The sequence below is a fragment of the Equus quagga genome, chromosome 13 (assembly GCF_021613505.1).
Source record: "Equus quagga isolate Etosha38 chromosome 13, UCLA_HA_Equagga_1.0, whole genome shotgun sequence".
Lineage (NCBI taxonomy): Eukaryota > Metazoa > Chordata > Mammalia > Perissodactyla > Equidae > Equus > Equus quagga.
Genome location: NC_060279.1, coordinates 53875009 through 53898314, shown reverse-complemented (window position 1 = coordinate 53898314; position 23306 = coordinate 53875009). Strand labels below are relative to the sequence as shown.

Sequence of the window (23306 nt, the reverse complement as noted above, 5' to 3'; positions counted from 1 at the left end):
GTGTGGGGCCCGCGGCCCAGGGCTTCTTGTCGCCCGCCCGCTGCGCCGGCCACCTTGGGATGCAGGGCTGTGCCGGGAGCTCGGCTGCTCAGGGCTGGGGCTGTCCTTCGCTGCCTGCTGTCTGTGTGCTTCTGCCTGGCTCCCTCGTCTCCCTCCTGCTCTCCTCGACAGACTAACGAACCCCCTTCTCGTCCTGCAGGGAAGTCAAGGCCGGTGCCTGTGTGATGGATGTGTCCACCCTGCTGGCCCCGTGGCTGGACCTGAGCCCCACTGCTGCCTGCCGCAGCGCTGGGGGTGGGAGGCGAGGCTCCTCTTCTCTCCCGCCCCCTCGGAGATGAGAAACATGTTCCGAAAGAGATGGTGGCTCTCGGCTGTGGCTCTGGGTGCACGTGGCGTGGGCTGTACGGGCAGGGAGGGCCGCTCCGCCTGGGGGGCCTGGCCATCCGAGCCGGCCCACGTGGGGAGGGCAGGAGCATGTGGGGGGGTGCCAGCCCAGCTCTTCCCAGCCTGCAGGGCCCCCTCCGTAGTGGGCGGGCAGAGGAGCCCCCAGAAGGCACAGGAGCCGTGGAACTGGGGCTGGTGGGCGGCCTCCCCTCCTCCAGGGGCCTGCACTGGCGTGTATATAGTGTCCTCGGTGTACATAGGAGCTCGGCCCTCCTGCGGGCCGGGCCATATTTATGGCCGGCAGGAGGCCAGCGGGCAGGATTCTGCTACCCCCACCTGCCTGGCACCAGGCTCTCTCCTTGCTCACTGGCCTCTTGATAGTTTCCTCTCTCTGAAATCCTATTTAAGAACTTTTGGAAGCGTAGCCATTTTTACTTGTTAAAATAAAAGCCTTTTTACACAAGTGTGGTCTGAGAGTTGGTCTCATGGCCCCTGGGGGATGGCTGGAAGCATGGTGTCGGCGTGTGCTGCTGGCCCCCCACTGCTGGCTGGTCACCCACGGCCCTCCCCACCCAATGTCCCCATCAGGATCACATGTCCTGATGTCCATGACTGGGAGGGGCTGTGCCCTCACCCCACCTGGTCAGCCTGTTACTGATACCCGAACAACGGTGCCATCACCTTGTCTCACAGACGGGAACCTGAGGCTCCTAGAGGCACACAAGACGGTGGCCACGGGGCGCCCTCTGCCCTGGCCGCGTCCCCTCGAGTGAATGGCCACGGCTGAGCGCCCCCTGCCCCCAGTGCCTACAGGACTCCCACCCGTCGGGGGTTGTGTTGGCCTGCACTGCTCCCAGCCCCAGTGGGGCCCTCCCTCCAACCAAGCGGGACTGAACCGACAGCTGCTGCCTCGGGAAGGAGCAGGGGCCCTCTTCTCAGGGCTGACCACTGGGTCAGGGGAACCTGTTCTGGGCAGCCAGCACTGGGGGCTCCCGCGGGGAGTGAAAGCTACGCAGAGCCCTCGTCAGATGGGGCAGCTGCCCTTCCAGTCCTGTCCCTGGAGGCAGCCTGGGGGATGGGGGAGGGTGCTGGGCTCTGGGCCAGCCCAGTGCTGCCCGTGTCTGCGAGGCTGCGCTCCAAGCACCCTGTAGGGTACAGCTGTTGGCCAGGCCCAGAGGCGTCCATGGGATGCCTCTCCCGCCTCCCCCAGAATAAGTAAACCAGCTCTTTCCCGCCCGTCTGTCCCTCGGCTGCCCTCTGCTGGCCACACCGCCTGGCGCACCACCTCTGGAGCTTGGAGGGGGAGTGGTCTCCTCTCTGAGACCAGGCAGGCAGTCCTGGGCCCAGCAGAGCCACGGGCCAGAGCACGCCCCTCCCAGCAAGGAAACCAGGGAATAGTTACAAATTTAATAAAATCTGCCTTATAAATTACAGCAGCAGCCCCCGGGCTCAGTTCGCTGCCCCCAGAAGCAAGAGTTGGGCAAAGCCGGGCAGCGTTGCTGGAGAGAAGTCCAAGAGTTCGGGGCTGTGGAGGGGGCCAGTGGGCCAGCGCCGCCGCCTCCAGGATGGCCATAGGGCAGCAGTGGGGGCCAGGCAGAGGCTCATTGGCCAGTGGGCACACAGGGAACAGGAGGAGGGGCTGAGGCCAGGCCCTGAGGGCTGCTGGGTGCCCCCCACGAGGCTCCTCAGTCCAGACTGGCCATGAGCAGGTGCAGCTCGCGGAAGGCACTGCCGTGGCGGCCACTCAGGCCTGACTTGCTCTTGACAAAGCCGCTGATGCTCTTGAGCTGCTTGTAGCACAGCCGGCACTTGTGTAGCCTGTGGACAGAGGGGCAGTGATGGAGCAGCTGGACACGACCCCAGGACCGCACCCGACCCTGGGCCTTTCCTGTCCTAACTGCTCTTGCCCCTCCCCAAAGAAGAAGGCTGAGGCCCAGAGCGCAGGACCCACCTAGGCAGTGCCAGGGCTCAGGGCAGAGCCAGGCCACGGAGGGCCCCACGCCCTGAGCCACTGCCCAGCACAGTGACCTCCTCTACAAGCTGTTTCAGCAGAGCCACCATCAAGCTGGCCCGGCCCCCAGGCCCGTGTGCCCTGGCACCCCTGCTCCCAGCATACACACCTCCCAGCATACCCACCCTGCCTGGCCCCTCACCTCTCCTCCCGGCTGATGTCCACACCCACGGAGGGCGGGGCCGCCAGGATGTCAGTGATGAGGGGCAGAAACCGCTGCAGGATCAGCTTCAGGGAGGTGCAGCCCGTCTGCACATAGCTTCAGAGGCAGATGGATGATTGGGGCCATGGACAGAAAGGTCAACAGAAAGCAAGGCACAGAGACAGAGGGGGCAGAGGCAGGATCAGAGGCAGCACGGGCTTGTTATCACTCTGGCCTCCCTGGGAACTTGGAGGGGACAGCAAGGCTACACTGCCACCTCACATAGGCACTGGGGTCTCTCCCGTGGTCCCTGCAGGAGCTCTGATGCCCCCTCCCCGCTGTGAGGCAGGCTCGGCTTCCCCACATGTACCTCTCATACTTGCTCTGCAGAAGCTTCTCGATCTGCGGCAGGACCGTGGTACACAGGTCCAGCTTCCACAAGGAGCTGGGGGAAAGGGCCAGGGACACGCGTCCTCAGTGCCCGCCCTGCCTACCCACCCACTCCACCTGCCACGGCCACTTACGCTTTCTGGTTGACGATGTTGAGGAGGTCCACCACCACCGACAGGTCATTGATGGCCACAGCCGAGTCCACTGAAGTCTGCAAACAGAGCACCTGTCAGAGGGGACTGTGTGCGACAGTGCGGCCCCGCCTGGGTGTGGCGTGATGACAGGGTTCGTGGGGTGTTAATAAGACTACACCTAAAATGATGAGTGTCAGGCAGGCCCACAAATAGCTGCTCAATGCCCAACAGCCCGTGATGACAACGACGGAGGAAACAAAAATGAAGTCAGCCACGGGGTGGCGAGGGGGCAGCGACGGGGCCGCCTCACCCCCAGCCCTCCCTCGTGCGGCTTGCCTCCGGTTCAACCCTGAGCCCCAGGCAGGGGCGGTGCCTGCCTTGATGTCGCCTGTGGTCCACACAGCCCTCACGGTGTCCAGGTTCTTGTGGCGGCTAGTGAGCACCACGCACATGGTGTCGTGGCCTTTGCGGATCTGTGACATGGCATCCTCGTCGACCAGCTCCGCCTGCTGGGGGATCTTCACGGCCTGGTGGGACAGGCACCCAGATGCTGGCAGCAAAGTTCTGCCCTCGCCGCATGGCTTCCACCCGCCCTTGGGTGGGGCCCTACTCACGGGCAGGAAGTCAGAGGCCTTCAGCCCGATGGGCTCGTTCCGGGCAGCAGGGATGATGGTGGGCTCAGCCTTGGGTGCAGGGGTGGAAGTGACGACGGGGGGCCGGGCCAGGACCTCGAGCTGGAGGGATCTGGAGCTCAGCGGGCGGCCACCCTGAGGCCTCCCCTCCACCCACAGCATGGACAGCCCAGACCCCTGGTTCAGGACTCCAGCCCATCTGATCCCTACATCACGCCCTCTCCACCCTGATGTACATTTGGCACTGGGAACTGTGCGTCCATGGCTGGGCTGGGCTCTGCTGCTTCCTTTGCTGTGGCCACGTCTGGAGGCAAAAGGAAAAGATGGCTGGGTCAGGCCAGGAGAAGGGACTGGTGCGAAGAAAGCAGGGCTAGTGAGGATGGGGGGTGGGGCTCCGGGCATCTGTAAATGGGGGGACGGAGCAGGAGCCAGCAGTGCAGGTCCTGGGGAGGCCTGAGGGCAGGGCTGGGCCGGGCTCATCCCTCTCTATGCACCAGGGGTCTGGCAGAAAGCAGGTGTTTACCCTGTGCGTGGACGGGACCCAGGGGCTCCAGGGTGTGGTGAACCCGTCATCCTATTAGCGCGGGAGTGTGTGCGCTGGAGAGGGGGGGCGGGGGTGCTGTGGGGAGTGGGGTACACAGGAGGGGGAGGCCCTTCAGGAACCCAGCCTCAAGGTGGGGCGAGAGGATGGCCCCTCAAGGAGAAAGCCAGGGGGCGGGAGGGTGCCCACCCCCGTCTCTTCTCCAGTCATAAAGCAGATCACGTTCTCTCCTTTCTTAAAGCTTCCAGCGAAACACAAACCAACGACGGCCCACAGGGCCTGGCCTCCTTTCCCAGACCCAAGCCCCCACCCTCCTCTTGGCTCCCTCCCACCCAAGGCTCTGCCCTCTTCTCTCCTCACCTGGCCCTCAGGCGTGCCTGATCCCCATCACAGGGGGCCCTAGTGACCTCTCTCACCAGCCCACCCCTTCCTCCACGGCACGTGTCCCATTTCTAGACCCGTCTGTGTGGTGGTCTGTCTGCTATTTGCCCTCCTTCCCACGGTGTGGGCTCCTAGGGGGCACCTGCCTGCCTTATTCACACCCAATCACCAGGGCCTAGCCCAGGCTGGGCACACAGTAGGTACTCTTGAGTGAGCGGAGGGAAAAGACCCAGTGGGAGAGAGGCTGGAGGTTGTGCCATGAAGAGGAGGCTTGGGGGAGGGGCAGGGGCTCCTAAGGAGAGAGGACCAGAGTCCCTGGGGGGCCAGGCTCCGTCCTCCAACTCACCGTCCTCCGGGGGTGCTGGGAAGGGCTCGCTTCTCCGGGGTGGTGTCCGACCTGCAGAGGCGAAGGGGGCTGAGGACTCACGTTGACCAGTCAGAGATCCTGTCTGAGCCCTCAGGGCTGGGGTCTGGGGACCCAGGGCCCTGTCAGGATGTGGGGGATGGAAGGTGGCTCCCAGGCACACAGCTGCTGACCTGTGACCCTGTTCCTGGCCCCACAAACCCTCAGGCCTGCCCCTTTCCACCCACTTGCCCCTGTGGACCTTCCTTTGCTCGGGGCGGGCAGGGGCACCAAGTAGCTGCCGGGCCTCCACTGGGGCCCAGAGGACCTAGGAACAGAGCCTGGGGCTAGGTGTGCATCAGGAGTTAAACCAAAGGAGCAGAGCGGCAAAGACGCCATCCCTGAAGGACGGCGTGCCTCCATTTCAAAATGGGGACGCTGGGGCTCGGAGGGACACCGGGGCCCAGGGCTCACTGATGCTGTTCTTGGGCTGGAAGATCTCGTTGTAGTCCTCAGCGTTCTGGATCTCCGCCTGGGACTCCCGCTCGTCCCGGTCGTCCTCGCTGCTGGGGCTGCGGCGCTCGCTCTCCGAGTTCTGCTTCACCCTGGGGGCAGGGCCAAGCCGAAAGGAGGGCAGGGCCCCAGTGAGGCCAGGGCTGCGCCCCCTGAAGTCTTCCCGGCAACAGGCCTGCGTCCTGTGCCCCCCAGCACCCTGGAGGCCCAGATCACCCCACCTCTGAGGCTTGCTGCAGGCCGTGCTGGGCCGCTCGTAGATGCGCCGAAGGGGGGCGCTGGGGTGGGGTGGCTGCTGCGCCAGGGGCCGGCTGTCCTGCACGGGGTCCTGGGCCACCATGCCTGTCCTGGTGACCCGCGTCAGGTCCACCACATAAGAGGAGACGTTGCTCTGGGAGAAGGCCACGCCTATCTGCAGGAAGTGGCAGAGCTGGGGCAGGACCTTCGCAGCAGGGGCAGTGTGGGGGGGTGGGGGTGGGGCGGGCAGGATCCCAGCTCGGGGGGGGGGGGGGAAGTGGGGACAGAGGTGGAGGCGGGCAGGGCAGGCAGTGGCCCTCTCACCAGCTGGTCGTTGCAGATGGCCAGGTCAGCCACCTTGCCCCAGTTGACTAGGACCACATCAAAGCAGCGCTCGGGCTCCCAGCCATAGACGCGCAGCGAGTCCTGGCAGCCGCTGTACAGGCAGCAGCCATCGGGGTTGAAGAGGACGCTCCTGGGCCAGGCGAGAGTGGGCCATGGGTCCCAAGAAATGTGGGCAGGCTGAGGGAGCCCAGGACAGGAGGGAGCGGAAGCAGGGATGGGAAAGGCCCACCCACGTCCCTCCCACTGTCTGGGGGGAGGCCCGGCCCCTGCGCAGCCGCCTGCGTACCTCACAGGCCCCGGCTCCCCTTCGATGCAGCTCACCACCTGGAACTTCTCCAGATCCCAGAAACGGATGGTCCTGCAAAGGCAGCCAGGCTGTGCTGTGCCAGTGCCCCAACGCTGGCCTCCACCCGGGCCTGTGGCTGGGGAAGCCGGGTTCTCTCCAGACACCTGCCCCCACCCCTCCAATCAAGGCCACCAAGAGCAATGCCTGGGGCCACGGGCTGGCCCTGCACAGGCAGGGGGAGGGGACTCAGCAGGCGGGAGGCGAACATGGGCCTTGGGTCCCGACATGCCTTTGAAGACCCAGGACACTGGGGCCAGGGGAGAGATGGGACCAGGCTCCGATCCTGGCAGAGCTGGCAGTCAATTCAATCTACATAGGATCATCAGGTGTATGACACCCTGGCACAGAGAAACTGACTGGGGACAGATGTACATACACACACGGAGGGCAGAGATGTGAGGGATGGCCATCACAGGCGATGGGCCCTCCTTCTCACCTGTCAGAGCTGCCAGAAGCCAGGAGGTACTCGTTGGGGTGAAACTCCACCACATTCACAGGCCCCGTGTGGCCAGGGAACTCAGACATCATCTTGCCAGCAGTCAGGTCCCAGAGCTGGGCAGGGCGGGGTGGAGGTCAGGACTGGGCCTGGCACCTTGGCTGCCCGCCCTCCCTCCATTCCAGCCTCAGCTCTTTATCCACAAACCACCTTCCACTCTGGATGGGCTTGGGACAGACACACGAGCCCAATGGGGAGGGAGGTGAGGACCCAACCTGAGTGTGACCGGCCCCGGGCCCGGGGCAGCCAGGAGCTACCTTCACAGTGTGGTCATCTGCAGCTGATGCCAACCACTTCCCATCAGGGCTGAACCGGAGACAGCGCACGGCCTGGCTGTGGCCCTGAGGAGCACACTGAGCTGAGCTGAGGACCTAAGCCCAGTGGGCTTCCCTCCCCGCCACCCGACTCCATCCCTGCCCTCGGCACAGTGGGGGCAGGAAGTCTCGGGAGTCCCTGGGGAGCAGGCAGGCAGGGGACAGACAGCCACGTGTGGGAGATGTCACAGAGGGACACTTCTCCACACGCCGTCATGGACAAACCAAGATGGGGTGGTCATATAGTTTGGGAAACGACGTATCTCATGCCTCTTTTTGGAGAGTTAAATGCTCTCTCTTAATGTCAAAGGGTGTAAAAACCTCCAAATATAATTTTTTGTTAAACTCAATGCTTCCAAACGCATATGAATAGGCACCCCTTCACCTAATGACACCTGTTACCTGCCTGCAAACCCAGAGCACGGAGCAGTTTGGCAAACACGGCTCTGGGGGATGCACCGAGAGCCGGGGGTCCAGGTGGACCACCCACAGCACTCCTGCTCCACTCACATTTCTCTCGTTTGCACTCCCATTTCTCACATTCTCACCCATGCTGGACAGCACTCCCTCCAGCCCCGCCAGCGTCGGGCCCCACCTCATGCTCCATGCCTGCACAGTACTGGTGATGAGCGAGGGCGCCTTCCTTACCCTGTATCGGAAGACACAGCCTTTCCTCCTGATGTCCCAGAGCTGTGGGGAGAGGCACAGAGGGGCGGAGTCAGGATAGGTCATAAGAAGGTGCTGGGGCCGGGCAGGATCCAGGCACTGAAGCCTAGGTCAGAGGGCACAGTGCAGCCACGAGCAGAGAGGGCTCTGGGTCATTACACCCCAAAATGCCAGGGGTCTGGAACCTGCTCACCAATGCTGGGCAGACGCCACTCACTAACCCTGAGCAGAAATGCCTGGTGAACACCTCCACATGCCCCTTCCCCAGGAGGCTACAGCTGCTGCTGCAGAGGGCAGACACCCCCCCTCAGAGCCAAAAGCCAGCCCCTCAGGCAGGACACACAGCTCGTCCCCTGGCCGGCCCTGCGGGGAGGCACCAGGCTCGGAGCAGCGTCTCACCTTGATGTTTGTGTCCTGGGAGCCCGAGGCTACGAACTCGCCATACGGGTGGAAATCCAGGCTGCAGATGTTGGCTTTGTGTCCCATGAGTGTGCGCAGAACTACCAAGGGAGAAAACAGAGACACGGCGTGAGGCACGCAGGCCGGCCCCGGAGGAGGGCCGCTGTGCTCCCTGTGTGTGCTGTAATGCAGCTGCACAGAACACAATGACACAGATTTCACAAATACGGGGAAACCAACCAGAGTCCTACCACCCCAACAACTAATTTTCTTATTTTTAACCCAAGAGATGACAGCCATTTCTGTCATTACCCGAGCCCCCAGAAAATGTACCCCCTGGCTTGTGACTCTGGGCTCGCCCCATGGATGTGCAGCTTATGATCTGCCAAGTATCCCACCACACTCGAGACAGAGCAAGAAGGATGCAGCAGAGGTCCAAGCTGCGGGAGAAACTGCTTGGTTGAAAAGAGAAATCCAGGAAGGCTTTTTGGAGGAGATGGTATTTGAGCAGGCTGTCAGGCAAGAGGATGAGGGAGGATGTCGAGCAGAGGGGAGTGGTGGGCAAAGGCCCCAAGGAGGGTAAGTGGAGGGTGTGCCTGGGGTGGCCCCGATGCTCACACTTGTCCTCTGTCCAAGGGATCTTGAGGGTGGCCATGAGGACACTCAGTGGAGCTGTGGGACTGAGGGAACACAGGGAGGACATGACAGGGCCTCAGAACGCTCAGGGGCAGGAGGTTGCTCGCCTCCTGCTGCCCCAGGGAACCATGTCTGCCACCGTTCAAAGCTCTGCAGGCAGCTCTGTGGCCCAGCCTGTCTCGGCCCACAGGCAAACCTTGTGCTTCTGTCTCGACAGTTTTCTCTGGTAACAGATTTGCCTCTTCTCTCTGGCCTCATGTGTCTTGCTTTTTAAAAGATTTCTAATTCCACTGTCTGAATGACATCAATGACCCCACGAGTGCTGGTGCCAGGGGTGCGGGAGTCCAGCCATCCTTAGGTTTGAGCCACGGTGAAACAGGGTGCCTTGGGAGGCAGTGAGCTCTTTGTTGGAGGAGGAGTTCAAGCAGACTTCAAATGTAATGCTTTAGGGACAAAGAGTCGAGCTCCAAGCACTGAGTGAATTAAACAAACTCTACTGTGATTGTCTCTATCCTTCAGGGTCCGGGTCCAGGGCTCTGGAGCCAGACAGAACTGAGAGAAGTCTTGGCTCTGCCCCTCACTTGCTGTGTGACCCTGGGCAATCCCTTACACACTCTGAGCCTCATAGTGGGTCATGGCCAGAATTATGTAATAAAATGGACCTAAAGTTCTTAGCATGGGCCCGACGCATGGTAAGTGCTCAGTAAATGCCAGTTATAATTACTATTGGTGTAATTTCTTCCTGCACAAGGCCTGCCTTCATCCCCTCCTCTCTGTCCCCCAGGCTGGACCTTCTTTCCTCCTCAGGCCTCATGTCCTGGTTCTCTCTCTTGGAGCCCCAGGGATGACCCACCACCCAGTGCCATGGCCATTTGGGCACCTGCCTTCTCCCAGGACATCTGCTGAGCACTTCCGGTGTTCCCAGAACAGGCTGAGTGATTCCGAGCAGGAGTCCGCCCCCAGCAACGCCGGGCGGTGGGGATGGACCGAGGCTCAGAGGGCGCAGCAGCCTGCCCAGGCCCGTCAGCAGGGCGCAGAGCCCGGCTTTAAAGCAGGCATCTGACTGAGCAGCATGCTTCCCGTGTGGCCCTGCACCTGCCTCCCATTCGTCTAAAGCTCCCAGGACAGGACAGGCACACCTGAGAGTAGGAGGGAGGGAGCTGTTCTGGCTGTCATCTGCCTTGGGGACAGAGTCCAACCCCCCACCCGCCACCTCCCCCCATCCCCCCAGGTGCCCCTCTGCGCAGGCACCTGGGGCTGAGCTGGGACTGAGCCACCTTTACGTCCTTCCCAGACTGTGACCAGGCACCTGCCACGTCTGTCAAGTGAGTGTCTATTTCAACCACACCAAAACCTGAGCAGCTGCCCCTCCTCACTCTGTAGGTGTCACGGATCACTAGGGGCTCAGCACTGGCTTGCTGGCCAGGGTGGCATCGGGCACAGGCTCCCAGTCCAGGGCCAGGAGGGTGCAGACTCATGCCAGCTCCTGCTTCAGTCCACTCGCTTTGCATCCCACAGCACGTCTTCCAAAATCCTGCCCTGCTCCGGGAGAATGCATCAGGTCCCAGCCCCGCGTGGGCCAGCATCATGAAGCGCAGCCAGCCTTGCTGTGGGATCCCGGGGCTGACCCACCCTCGCCCTCTGGCTGCACCATGGAAAGCTGGCAGGACCACATTCTTCTGGTGTGACTTCTGCCCTTGCTCTTCTGTCCCAGAAGGGCCCCTGGAAGTCCTCCTGATGCCAGACTCAGTCACAGGATCCAGAACTGCAGAGCGGAGGGGCCTGCGGGGGCTGTGTGGCCCGTGTGGGAACCCCCAGGCCCTGCCAGCTGAGTAGCTGGTCGGCCTCCACCCGAACCCTCCAGTGATGGGCTGCCTTTCAAGGCAACTGATGTGACAGTCAAGCAGCCCTTCCAGAACCCCTTCTGCTCCTGGGGTGCTAATATGTGGGTCATTTTCACTCCCGCTGTGGGTGGGGGTGGAGGTGGGCCTGAGTCTCAGCTCTTCCTGCCGAGGCTGCTGAGAGCACGTTTCTCTTCCATCGGAGAACACCCCTAAACGTGAGGCAGCAAATGGCGGGCGGACAGCTGGGATGGGAGTCTGGACACCAGGATTCGAATCCCAGCTTCTGCCACCCCCAGCCACGGGGTCTTTACTCTCCCTGGCCCCAGTTTGCCCATCTGTCAAATAAGGGGGCCCTGCCAACCTGGCTCTGCATCAGAATCACCTGGAAGCTTACTGAAAGCCAGATTCCAGGCCCACTGCACTGCCGAGTCAGGTTCTCTGGGAGAGGGGTCTGGCCAGGTGTCTGGAATTAGCTCCTTGAGAGGACCAGCCCTAGATGGCCAGGGCCCAGGAATCCCAGAAGCCTTTTCTTCAGTTTTCCTCCTTTGCCCACCTCAAGGAATCCCTCACATTCCCTCATGAGGGACACGGTCGTGGCTGAGAAAGCATGGTGCCCTCGGCTCCCCACTGCAGAGTGCGGTGGTGGGGACCATCCACTGGGACCCAGGTCCAGGCAGGGCTCCCCAGGACGTCAACCGCCTTCTGCTGAAGCTCTTCTGCTTTCTCGGCCGGAGCCCAGCCGGCCCGGCATGCTCCTCCTTGGCCCCTTGAGTGCAGTGACACCCGAGCACACCATGCCCTCGATCCTGCACATGGCCAGGCAGCAGGACCATGTGCTGAGACGCAGCCCCTGTTTGTTATCAGGGGTCCTGGGGCTCCGTCTTTCTTAAGCAGCCCCTCCCCAGTGGGCAAGCATCACCCATGAGGCCCAGGGGCACCATCTTTCTTGAGGACCACCTACACAAGAGGACCACTGTTCTTGAGCAGAAGGAACCTGGCCAGTGGGCATGCATGGCTGATGGCTGCGGTCCTGCAGCAGAGGCAGAGCGCACACCATAGGAAGCCCAGAAGGACCTGCAAGTCTCAGCCGGGCAGGGGCCTCTCTTCTGGAAAAGCCAGCCTCGATAAAATCCATGCTGCTGTTCCCTGCTCGGCCTTCAGGGAGCAGACAGCCTCCCGCCTGGCATGCTGGAAGGTCCAGGCCAGAGGCTTGGAAAGAGCAGAGGGCAAACACGTTTTACTTGGACCTCTCAGTGTTGGCCTGCATAGTGTTCTGAAAAATATGCTGAATTAGCTGTCAACATGCAGAAATGGGTGGATTCCACATCAATTTCCAGATTCGCAGCTTCTCTTGGAAAATCCATAGAGCTGGCAACACTGGACCCACACTGCTGTGTGGCAACACCTGCCTGAGGCTAAAAGGCAGCCCCTCTTTTGGAAAAGGCGAGACTCCCCCCTTGGCCCAGAACAGAGGGCATGAGTTTATAGCCTGAGAGAAGCCAGTGAGGATCTGGCACAGGGACGAACACTGACCCACCAGGTCCACCACTGTGAAACTTCAGCACGCAGGGACAAAGAGGCTGCAGGCCTGCAGAGAGAGGCGGATGGGGAGAGAAGCAGGGCCCACGCTCTGAGAGAGGGACTGCCGAGGAGACGACACCGCCCTCCTAACAGCGCCCCCGGAACCTAACACGCAACGGAGCTGCACCTTCAAAATTCTGGGGAAAAGTATTTCCACCCTAGAATTCTATACTCGAACTCTAAACAAATGATGGGGGTAGAATAAAGTCATTTTTAGCCATGGACAGTCAGTCTCGAAAACTGTGCCTGTCACGCACCCTTTCTCAGTGAGCTATGAAAGAACGTGCTCCATCAAAAAGAGCGAGAAAAGCGAGCAAGACGGCCACATGGGCCTGGCGCAGCAGAGATGAGAGAGCTCCCCGGAGAGGAGACAGGAGGCCCCCGGATGGCAGCTGGGCTGCAGGCCAGGAGCTCCCAGGCCACCGGGACCCGGGGGACAGAGGCTCTGAGAAGAGACGCCTCAATTATGGGATGAGTTTGAGGGTAAACTCAAGGAGGAGGCTGACTCTTCTGGCGGAGAATTTGGGGTTGAATTAGTAATAATGAGGTAAAAAACATATAGATGAAAAAAAGAACAATTATCAACTCCAGGGAAACAAAGTTATGAAAAGAAAAGAAATATAATTAGCTCTGAATAATCCTGTATGGTCCCGATAATATAAACACTGAATGTTTAAAAGGTGACACTGGGAGGATGGAGGGGAAATGTGAGTGACAGAGTCGGGGTGGCTCTAAGAGAGCTCAGTTCTCACCTTCTGTCCTAGGAAGGCAACAGCTAACGTAGCAAGTGTCTTTAAAAAGAAAAGAAAGAAACTGCCATATAGCCGTGTCGTTTGGAAAAGTGGAGGTGATGAGCAAAGTGCCAGGCAGAGGAGAGAAGCCTGTGGAGAATGAGGAGTGGGGAAAAGCTCCTTGTCTCATTGTGATGACTCGTAGAACCAGCACTATTTGACTTTCGAAACTGTGCGTAGCTTCTATAAAGATGAAAACCAAACCAAAACAAAGCCCAAGGAAACAGAAGTGCTGGCCGCCCGAGGCCCCATTCCTGCAGGCAACAGGGAGCCGGAGCTGAGCTGGGCCGCCCCCTGAGGTGGGCGCACGCTCCCCAGTTCTCCTCAGAGCCACCTCACTCGAGCCCCTGTTCTGTGTGGTCCCTGGCACACTGGATGTCCTTCTGGGTTCTGAATCCACACAGACACCCCCGCCCCGCCCATCCACACAGTTGTCCGTTCAGACATCCCCTGGGCACCTCCTTGGTGCCAGCACTCAGAGATGGCAGTGCACGTAACTGCTGCCAGGCTAACGGGGGCCAGGGGTCACCACACCATCTGGTCAGGGCTCCAAGAGAGAAGCACCCAGTCTAGTCAGGACAGGCTCCCCAGAGGAAGCGGCTGGACGGCAGAGCCTGAGATGAGTACGGTGCGGGGGTACATGTGGGGAAAGCAAGCGCCAACACCTACTTTTGGCAGCTTCCAGGTCCCAGACGCGAATGGAGCCCGACTGGGAGCCGGCCACGATGAGCTCCTCGGGGGTGTTGAGGCGGACACTCTCCACCGGGGACGTGTGACCCGTCAGGCTCTGTGGAGAGAGGGCGGCAGCATCAGTGAACTGCATGGACAGACCACCAGCTGCCGCCCCAAATTCTGGGTTCCCGGGAAGGGCATCATGAGAAGCGGCTCAGGCAGGGGGCTGCCTTCACAGTCACATGCAGGCTCCCCTGCAGATGGCTGAGCAGCCGCCTCTCAGCCTCGGCTCCCAGGGCTAAAAGCGGGCCAGGCCCCAGGCAGTCATGCTCCAGCCCCCTCCGCCTGCCCACTGTGCTCCTGACATGGACGTCACCTGATGAAATGGCCCTGGGCTCCCTGGAGGGGAGCAGCCGGCCCTCCAGCCCTGAGTCCAAGCTACCACCCCCTCGGATCTGCTCCCATCTCCTCGCTCTGCCTGGCTCCAGCCCCTCAGGAGGGGAAACCATGGCAGAACCATGGCACACTCTCGCCCCTCTGGAACTTCTGGAGGACCCTGCCACGCGCCCAGGCTGGGGCTCGTGGAACCCAGAGAGGCTTCGAGTGACTCTGCTGGAAAAAACTCAGACCCCACCCGGAGCAGACAGAGCTGGGCAGGGCCGAGCCCACGTCCTGGCCTGGCCCCTCGGAGCGGTGAGAGGTGATGACATTTCCAGCTTTCTGGAGAGGAGGCCAGAATCTGCAGTTCATGGCGTCTGTCACTCCTCACCCAGCGCTGGCCACCCCAAGGCAGTGTTTGCTAAGGCAACCTTCCCCAGGGGTGCTGGGGACAGCACAGAGAAATTGAAGGCCAGTTACAAGCAGCTTGTCCGACTCCTAAACGGTGGGGCTCCATGGAGGGCAACCGTGCAGAATCCATCCACACTGAGAAACACACATCCCTGCACACGAGCACCTCCACCTCTGGGAGCCCACGCTGCACGTGCTCCCACACGCGGGACACAGGGACCAGGTGATTCACTGCGGCAAATCTTCTTGACAAAAGACTGGAAACAACATCAATACCCAACACAGGAAACTGGCTAGAGAAGCTGTGGCCGTCCGTGGTCGCCCAGGCAATGGACACCACTCGGCCATGAAAACCAACGAGGCCACCCTCTGAACATGACAACGACCTATCTCCAGGATACTCTAGGTGACAAAAGATGGAGGACAGCGTAACAGCAGGACAACACTTGTGCAAAAAATGGAGGGGGAGGGAAACAGGCAGACCATAAAACAATTCTGGGCAGACACGGAGAGATGGGGAGCTGGGCTGTCTCCAGGAGGGATGTCGGGTCGGGGGAGCAAGGAAGACTTTTCACTCTTGACCCCGCACCATTTGGATGTTGAACGGTATGAGTTCATACATGCACAAAAACACACAGAAATGCATCACAGGGGACTGCCTGCAGAGGGAGCCCATGCGCACAGGCTCAGGTGAGAGAGAAGGCGGCTTGTTTGACGCACTGAGGGCCGGGTCCGTGGTGAGCAAGGGCAGAGGCACCGCATGAGGCCAGCTGGGCCCGCGGGCTGCACCTGTTGTCAGAAGATAAGTCTAGAGGCCAGACCCCAACCTGTCCCCTGGGATTCTCTGGGGACGAGAGCATGGGGTCACTTTATGTCCATTTTTTGTCAGTCTTTGTCGATTCTTTTTCAATTTGTATGTTACTTTGGCATTTCAGGGGGGAAAAACACATTTGAACCCTAAAAATAAAGTGAAACAAAATAAAATTTCAATTCTGTTCTTAACCCTGACCGTGGTTGGGTCACATCTAGGTCCTCTGCTGGATCTCAAAAAGCGCCAGGTGACCAAGTGTTTACTAACACTGAGGTGATTATTCTACTAATGAATATCACCTCAACCCCTTTTTACCTTTATCTTCACTGGGACAAGAGTCCAAAGAACGATAATACTGTGTGCTGCCAGATGCTGGTGAGAATGTACATTGACTTCTGGAGGGCGATTGGGCAATATGTTTTGAAAGCTTTCTAAAAAGTGCACGCTCTTGGATTTAGTGCCATGACCACAGATCTGCTCAAAGATTTAGGTAGATGAGGACGGTCACCACGTGGCTCAGCCGAGCCAGAAAACAGGAAATGACCTCTGAGCCAGGAGCAGGGCATGGCTAAGCTAATTCCAGCCCATCCCAACCACGGAATACCATGAAGCCATTAAAGATCATGTTGTAAAAGGACATTTGTTGACATAGGAAAATGATCACAATATTGTTATTTTAAAAAGCCAGGCTACAGAAGAGTAAGATAGTGTTCTGGAAATACGTTGCTGTCTATTTAGGTGTGCACATGCATGTGTGTACATGATATTGTACATGTGCGTGCACATGTATCAATATCAGCACGTAGGACACAGACCAAAATAGCAGCCGTATGGTCTTTGGATAATGGAACTATATGTAATTAATTTTTGGACTTTTTCCTCCTGTATGCTTTCCTGTTTTGGAGACGTTTTTGGCGCTGAATGTAGTTGCGTGGTAACCAGGGGGAAAGTGCTATTAAAGAAGCAGTTCTCTAACAGCTCCAACCAGCTGCCCTCAAACCCTGTTTGTGGAATGAGGCATGGAATGAATCAAGGCGCAGTCAACATGTTGGGGGGTGGGCAAGGGAGGCTCAAACCCAGCCTGTGGGCTCATTTTAGCCTCCTCACAGGCTCCCTGGAGTTCTGTCCCATGGCCAGGTGACTCCCCCATTCCTGAGAGCTGGTCACTATCCCAACGGTCGGGGTTGTCCTGGGCCTTTTTGAGTAGAGGGCTGGGGGCGGCACTGAGGTGCTTGTCCCCCTGCCCTCGGGCTCAGCACCCAGGAGATAGGATGCCCCGTGCCGCAGAGCCTGCGAAGCTGCCTGCCCCCAGCCCCTCATCAGGCCCCACCCCGCCCAAGTCCCCGCCCAGACCCCAGCCCCTTCCAGGCCCCCCACAGCCCCGCCCACAGCCCCTCCCCAGGCCCCGCCCACAGCCCCCGCCCCACCCAGGCCCCGCCCCGTCCCCCCCACACCACCGCTGCCGGGCTCACCATGATGCAGTTGGGCTTGTTGATGGACCACAGGTTGACGCGGCAGTCGTCCCCGCCGGTAGCCAGCAGGCGCCCCGAGGCTTTGCCCAGCACCAGCGAGGACACATTGCTGGCGTGGGCGACGATCTCCTCTGCACAGGAAAGGGCAGGGGAGAAGGCAGTCAGGGGGCTGGACGGGCCGCACGCAGGACAGTTGGCCTTGCCCTGCTGGGCCGCCAGCTCCTACGCCCGAAGCCCAGCAGAGGCTCTGCCCACTTCAGCCCCTTTGGTGCCAGACCCCTCGCGACAGGCCTGAGACAGAGCTACAGTCATTCCTACGCCGCTCTTAGGCCCCATGACTTTTTTCCCTTTTCTCCACATCAACCGGTAATATTATTGCCTTATTATGCTCAATTTTTGAAATTGACTTGCAATTTTTATTTACCTCTGTCTTGTAAGCAATAATATGCGTGAAATTACAAGTTTGAAATGTTCATTATGCTTTTTCTATGATACAGAAAGAAAATGAAAACAATTATTAAAATAAAAAATATTCACCTGTGTCCCACCTAAGCACCTCAGCTGCCACGCGCTGTGCACACAAACCCTGCTTTGGGGAACACACTTTAAGAACCATTCAGGTCAACTCCAGACAAGCTGTCCCCAGGTGAGCTCACTCAGGGCTTCAGCCCACAGGCTCAGAATCATGGACCGGGTTCTGGTCTGAGCTCTACTATTGTGGGCTGTGTGACCTTAGCTAAGTCACTCACCCTCTCTGAGGGCTGGGGTCCTCATCCGGCAAATGGAGAGAACAGTTCCTGGCTCACTGAGTTGCTGAGGATTCACTGAGAACATGCCTGTGAGCCGCTGCAAAGGGAGCGAGCGAGTGCTCCACGATTGTCAGGCAGCTAAGAAGGAATTGCTATAGAGAGTGGGTACTGGGGTGGGCACAGGAGGGTGGGCTGCATGAGAAAGCGGGGCAGGAGGCAGCCAACTGAGAGGTCTGGGAGGGAGGGGGTAGGAGTGAGGGCTGATCCGACAGAGCGGGAGGTCAGGTGGTTGTGGGCGGCCCTGAGGGCGCCTGGCCAGGGCAGCTGGGGCAGCAGTGGGGGAGGCAGACACAGCCTCAGAGAGCATCGTCAGTGCCCCAAAGGGAACAAAGCATGGGCAAGGACCCAGAGGTAGTGCAGGCCTCCGAACCAGGCCGAGTGAGCCCCTCCCCACAAGGAAAAGACAAGACAGGTCTCCCCACCCAGGCAGAGGGGAAACCCCAAGTGCCAATGCCCAAAGGCAACTGGGCGGCTGGCTTGAGTGACAGTGAGGAAAAGGGCCCCTCCTGTGCTCCAGCTCCTGCCTCCACCCTGCCTGGGTCTCAGTGCTGCCCGCTGCAGATCACAGGGGGGTTGGGAAACAGCCCGGGGAAGGCTGCCTGCCAGGCAACCTGGCTCAGAGGGGCTATTAAAACTGCCTGGGGGACCAGGGCCCAGGCTGGACCTCAGGATGACACCCTACCTCAGGGCCTGGCCAGGCTAGAGCTGGGCAAAGGGAGCACCCAGCCTCAGTAAGGACGAGAGTCTCCTGCAGGCCCACCCGTCAGCCGGGGCCTTGGGGACACAACCACGGGATCCAAGGGACCTGGGCCCCTCTCTAGTCTGCATCTCAACCCAAGAGCCTTCTGTCCTACTGTAGGGACAGGTGCCTGGGGTGCTCTGGGGCTCTGCCCCGACACGTGTCTGTCCAGGAGCATCTGCTGGGCCAAAGGGACTGCCCAACCCAGCTCCGAAGGCAAACTTCTCCCTGAGCACTCTGTTCCCCAGCTCAGGCCCCTCCCCTTCTCTGAAGACACTCCCCGTGGTCACCGCTCTCCATGCGTGACCTCCCTAGAGGCCTGAGTGTCCACCCCAGCTCTCGTCCTTCCCAGGGAAAGTTCTGGCTGGGCCCCACCTCACTGGGCCTCCTCGGGCACTCTGCTACCCCTCTCTGGGCCTCAGAACTACTGCCCCTGGAGACAGACATTAATTCATAACATAAATGTTTCCCAGATGCCTGCTCCAGGCCCAGCACTGGGCAGACAGTGGGGAACGAGAGTGAAGAGGTTCCTGTCTTCACGCCACAGCCTGATCAGATGGCTCCCGGGATGGGGCATCCAGCTGGAAGAACCACAGACTTAGGGCTGAGGATCTGGAGGTTGGGCCCTTCTAGAAGGGCTCAGACCACTCCCCTCTAAGCAGCCTGACCAGGGACTGACTGGAGGGACCAGGGGGACAAGGGGACATACCATGGGCACCAGGCAGAGGAGGCCTCAGCACAGGGCACTGGCCCAAGAGCTCCTCCTCTGACCTGAGGGCCAGCAGCCACCATCAGCCCAGGCTTAGGTACTGACTTTAATGCAAACAAAAAAAAACCCTCACAGCATCTTCTGGCAGGCCAAGCTGCCGCTCCACCCGTGGCACAGGCCCATGCCAGTTTCCCAAGCTCGGGTGGCACAACCCAAGCCCCACATCCCAGCCAGAGCTGGGGAATACTGCATTCTGGCCAGAGGAGCTGAGGCCTTGCATCCCAAACAGAAGATGCAAACAACTAGGCTTCAGTGAGCCCATGTTGGCCAAGCACCTTCTGATCCTCGCCAGACTCTAGAGCCACAAGGAGCCAGAGGTCATTTGGCCTTGGGCTCTTCCAACAGCTTATACCCATGGAAACTGCAGTGCACATGAAACTGTCAGCGGATGCCCAATACACCTGATGACATTTTCTCCCACTTGAACACTTTGACGGCTGGTCTTGCCTTTAAGACAAAGCCAAAGCCTCACAGGGCTGGGGTCCTATGAACATGTGTCCCTGAAGACCTCGCCAGCCCGCGTGGCACCATATGGTCTCCACTGCTGTGCCATAGCCCATGGCCTCCTTTGAGGCCTTCCAAAGCACTGACCTTCCTGCCTCAGGGCCTTTGCATGTGCTATTCAGGTAGTCTACAGCACTCCTTCCCCCCCCCAGCCCCATCATCTAGTTAACTGATTCGAAGCACATGTCCCAGCTTAGAATGGGGCAGGGGGCAGATTATCTGACTCTGGCCTGTCGCTCTCCTCACACTCTGTACCCCACTGCACAGGGACCTTGTCTATTTTGCCCCCACTGGCTCCCCAGAGCTTGGTTCTGTGCTCAGGAAAGACCAACCATTGAAGGGACAGATACCTAACCCCAATAAATACAAAGTCATACTGCCTAAAGTGAGCGCTCCCTGGAAGCCCCTAACAGGGCTTCCCCGGAACCTAGGGCTTTGAGGGACGATCTGAAAATGGCCCAAACCTCTTAGTTTACAAATGATGACACGGAGGCCCAGAAAAGAGCTTCGCCCAGGTTCTCACGGCTAAGAAGTGGAGGAGCCTTCCCCCAGCTTCTGAAAACAGCCGGGGACAGCTCGCAGCAGAGGTGACCAGAGGTGACCAGTTTGGGCACACCCAGTCGATGCCAACCAGTTATGACAGGCGGGGAGGGCACAGAGGCACCGACGTGCAGAGCAGTTCTCAAAACAGACCCGAGGAAGCTCGGCATCCCCCAGAGCTTTTCAGGGGTCCAGTAGGACAAAATCGTTTCCATAATAACGTTAAGATGGCATTTTTTACCTTCTACACTCTCGTCCGCTCACAAGCACATGGTGGAGTTTTCCAGAAGATACAAGACATGTGATGACATCATCACTAATGGCACGTTTGATTGTACATTCTTGTGTTTTAAAATGTCTCACTATTAATTTCTAACATGGTAAATACTGACAGGTAGAACTCCCATAAACACAAACTTTTTGGGGTCCTTAATAATTTGTAAGAATATAAAGGGGTCCTGAGATCAAAGAGTTTAGAACTCCAGTGTGGAGTACTGGGTGGGGGTGGGCGGTGCTTGTGCTCAGTTATATTCCAGAGCCCAGTCATCATCCCTCTGCCTACCCTCTCACTCCCACCCCCGCCCCAAGATGCCCTCATCTAACGGGGGAAGCTTGACTTGTGAGATGTCCGAAAATGCCAAGAACATCTTTCAGGATTTCTCGTCCCAGCCTGCCTTCCAGCCTAACTGGAAATGCTGCACTAAGTGTCTCATTATCTTCATCAGCTCACTTGAATCTCACAGCAACTCTAGAATGTAAGTGTGATTATCTCATCGCACGGACAGGAAACCAGTCTCAGAGAGGTTAAGTCACCTGCCCAATGTGACCCAGCTGAAAAATGCCAAAGTCACGATTTGCATCTTGGTCTATCTTACTCCAAAGCCTGAGAGTCTCCCCCTGGACCTCGTGCCAAGAACAGGACACAAAGCTGGGAGTTGAGGGCACTCAGCAACAAGCAGCTAACAGGGGTGAATGGGGGCAGAAAGAAAAAAGAAAACCACTCACGCAACTTCCAGGCTGTCTTGGTGACCACAGGGGTGGCCATCCTTCGGGCTGGCACCTGAAGCTCCACCCACAAAACAGGCTGTGCTTTCCTGGTGGGGTGGGGGTGGATCCCCCCCAGCCCCGCTAATCAAGTTGGCAGGGAGCTCTCACACATCCAGGCAGAGGGAACGCTTCGTCTCCCGGCCCCAGACCGCCTCGTGGTTTCAAATCAGTCACAGCAGCCACGGCAGCAGCCTGTGCGTGCCTGTCAGGATCCCGGCTCATAGAAGGTCAGGCCCGAGCCATCTCAGCTTGCCCCTGGGCTGGAACACAGAGGGGGTGGCTTGTTAGGAAACACTTGGTGGGCGCTCAGGGGACCCTGGGTTCACAGAACTGCCACAGCAGCTCCCTGGATCACTAAAGCCACTTAATAAAGACAGACACCCACCAAGGCCACCAGAGCCAGTAGCCACACTGCAAATCGCATTTGAGAATCTGGAGACGGGGCACCTCAGGCAGGGTGACTTGGAACACAAGCAAAAGAAGGTCCTCCTAGAGGCCAGGATGAGGGGAGGAGGCTCTGTTCCAGGAGGCTGGCTGCCTAAAGCGCAGCAGCCGCAGTGGGGCGGGCCGACCACATGTCTGCAGCTCAGATAGATTTCTGGGAGTCACTGTTTTGTCTGACGTATGGGAACGGGGCGGAGTCAGAGGCTAAGCTTAGGGGCCCTGAGAGGCATCCCAGAGTTAGGCATTGATGTCTTCTCTGGGGGGGAATCTCGAAGAGGGTCCTGAGAGTCCAACCCCCCCAGTTTGTGGCAAGAGATCTACTCCTGGTCCCTGGCATTCCCAAGGACAGTGCCGGGTGGGCGTGAGTCGGGATGACTCCTCAACTCTAAAAGGCCACCTCGCGGAGCCTCCTACCCACTTCCTCCAAGCCTCTTTCCCATGAACCCTCTCCTCTCCGTCCCCTTTCTCGTGGGTCCCCCCGTTCTGTCTCTGTAGTCCTCCGTTCACCGCCCCTTCTCCTGCCGCCTGTGGCCCCCATTCGTGCACATCCTGTCTCCTCACTTGGCCCCTGCCTCGCCAGACCCCCTTTATTCCCTTTTCCCCCCTGCTATCGGTATCCCCCATTCATTCACTCTCCTGCTTCTCGAGTCTCTATTCATCACCCATCCTCCTGCAGACCCCCGGCTCCGCTTCCGGCCTCGTTGTTTTCCCCTCCGGCCTCCACGCCGGTCTCGCCCTCCCGAGGCTGGGGCTGGTCCCTCGGCCTCGCCCGATCCTCCCACTCCTCTCGGCTTGCGGAGCGCCGGCTCCAGGCTGCCCCCGCCTGGAGCCCTCTCCCCGCACCCGGCCGGCCCCGCCCCGCCAGGCCCGGCCAAGTCCAGGGCCCATCGTCCCCTCGCCGCCTCGCCCCCTAGCCCACTCCACCTGCAGCTGCGGCTCCGGAGGCCGAGGCTCCGCTCCAGGCGCGACCCCCACTTGCCTCCATCCCCTGCCCTGATTGGCCGCTGCTTGACAACCGACCCTCACAACAAAACCTCCGGCCCGGAGCCCCGCCCTCCTCACCGCCGGCACCAATCAGCCGCCGCGAGCGCTCCGCCTCCTGCCAGGATTGACCAATCGAAGCAGGCCCTTCTGCCGCTTTTCCTAAGTACCCGCCCCCTTTACCTGAATTGGACTAATCGCGAGGAAGGAGCGTTCAAGAGCCGCCCCTCGCCTCCAGTGAACCAATGCGGGCCGCCGTCTCCTCGGTCCCGCCTCCGCCTCAAGCTTTCCCTTTCCTCCACCTTTCCTTCTAGCTCTCCAACCTAGTTTGCGTTTAAATAATTTGCGAGACGCCCCCAATGGCAGCTGTGCCAATGGCTTTAGCAACCGTCCCGACTCGACCAATCAGCGTCAGCGTTATTGGAAAACCAATTTCCAGCTGGCCAATGGGAAGGGGCCGTCGGGAGCGGCGTGAAGCAGCACGCAGTCATCTTGGAGTGGGGCGAAACGGGGACCGGGCTTAGTCAGCGCTTTGCAGTCGTTTCTGCTTCTCGCCCTTGCCCGGGAGCCGTGCGGCCGTGGTCTGAGGACTTTGTCCCTCCT

At 59.5% G+C, this 23306-nt stretch overlaps 2 protein-coding genes across 10 annotated transcripts in view; one reads left to right on the top strand and one right to left on the bottom strand.

Annotated features, from left to right (window-relative positions):
- Positions 1-847, top strand: part of KIFC3 (kinesin family member C3) — a 35772-nt gene extending 34925 nt beyond the window's left edge. For all 7 annotated transcript variants that reach the window (XM_046681823.1, XM_046681817.1, XM_046681818.1 and 4 more), the window contains one exon: positions 200-847. In XM_046681823.1, coding sequence (XP_046537779.1) covers positions 200-225 — 26 coding nt within the window. In that variant the 3' untranslated portion in view covers positions 226-847. The remainder of the gene's footprint in view (positions 1-199) is intronic.
- Positions 848-1777: 930 nt separating this feature from the next.
- Positions 1778-22768, bottom strand: KATNB1 (katanin regulatory subunit B1). 3 transcript variants are annotated; one of them, XM_046684367.1, is made up of 20 exons: positions 22647-22768; positions 21237-21538; positions 16871-17001; positions 13796-13913; positions 8275-8375; positions 7858-7899; positions 7153-7236; positions 6836-6951; positions 6340-6411; positions 6033-6183; positions 5693-5883; positions 5433-5563; positions 4962-5012; positions 3930-3997; positions 3676-3795; positions 3439-3588; positions 3062-3138; positions 2908-2982; positions 2538-2654; positions 1778-2202 (listed from the first exon to the last, which is right to left on the bottom strand). In XM_046684367.1, exons 2-20 carry the CDS (start codon positions 21274-21276, stop codon positions 2070-2072), a joined length of 1968 nt encoding a protein of 655 aa, XP_046540323.1. In that variant the 5' UTR covers positions 21277-21538; positions 22647-22768; the 3' UTR covers positions 1778-2069. The 3 variants fall into 3 exon arrangements, with proteins under 3 accessions (XP_046540323.1, XP_046540325.1, XP_046540322.1); XM_046684369.1 differs by lacking the exon at positions 22647-22768 and adding an exon at positions 21664-22223 and having other exon boundaries at positions 3439-3570; XM_046684366.1 differs by lacking the exon at positions 22647-22768 and adding an exon at positions 21664-22221.
- Between the last annotated feature and the right edge of the window lie 538 nt (positions 22769-23306).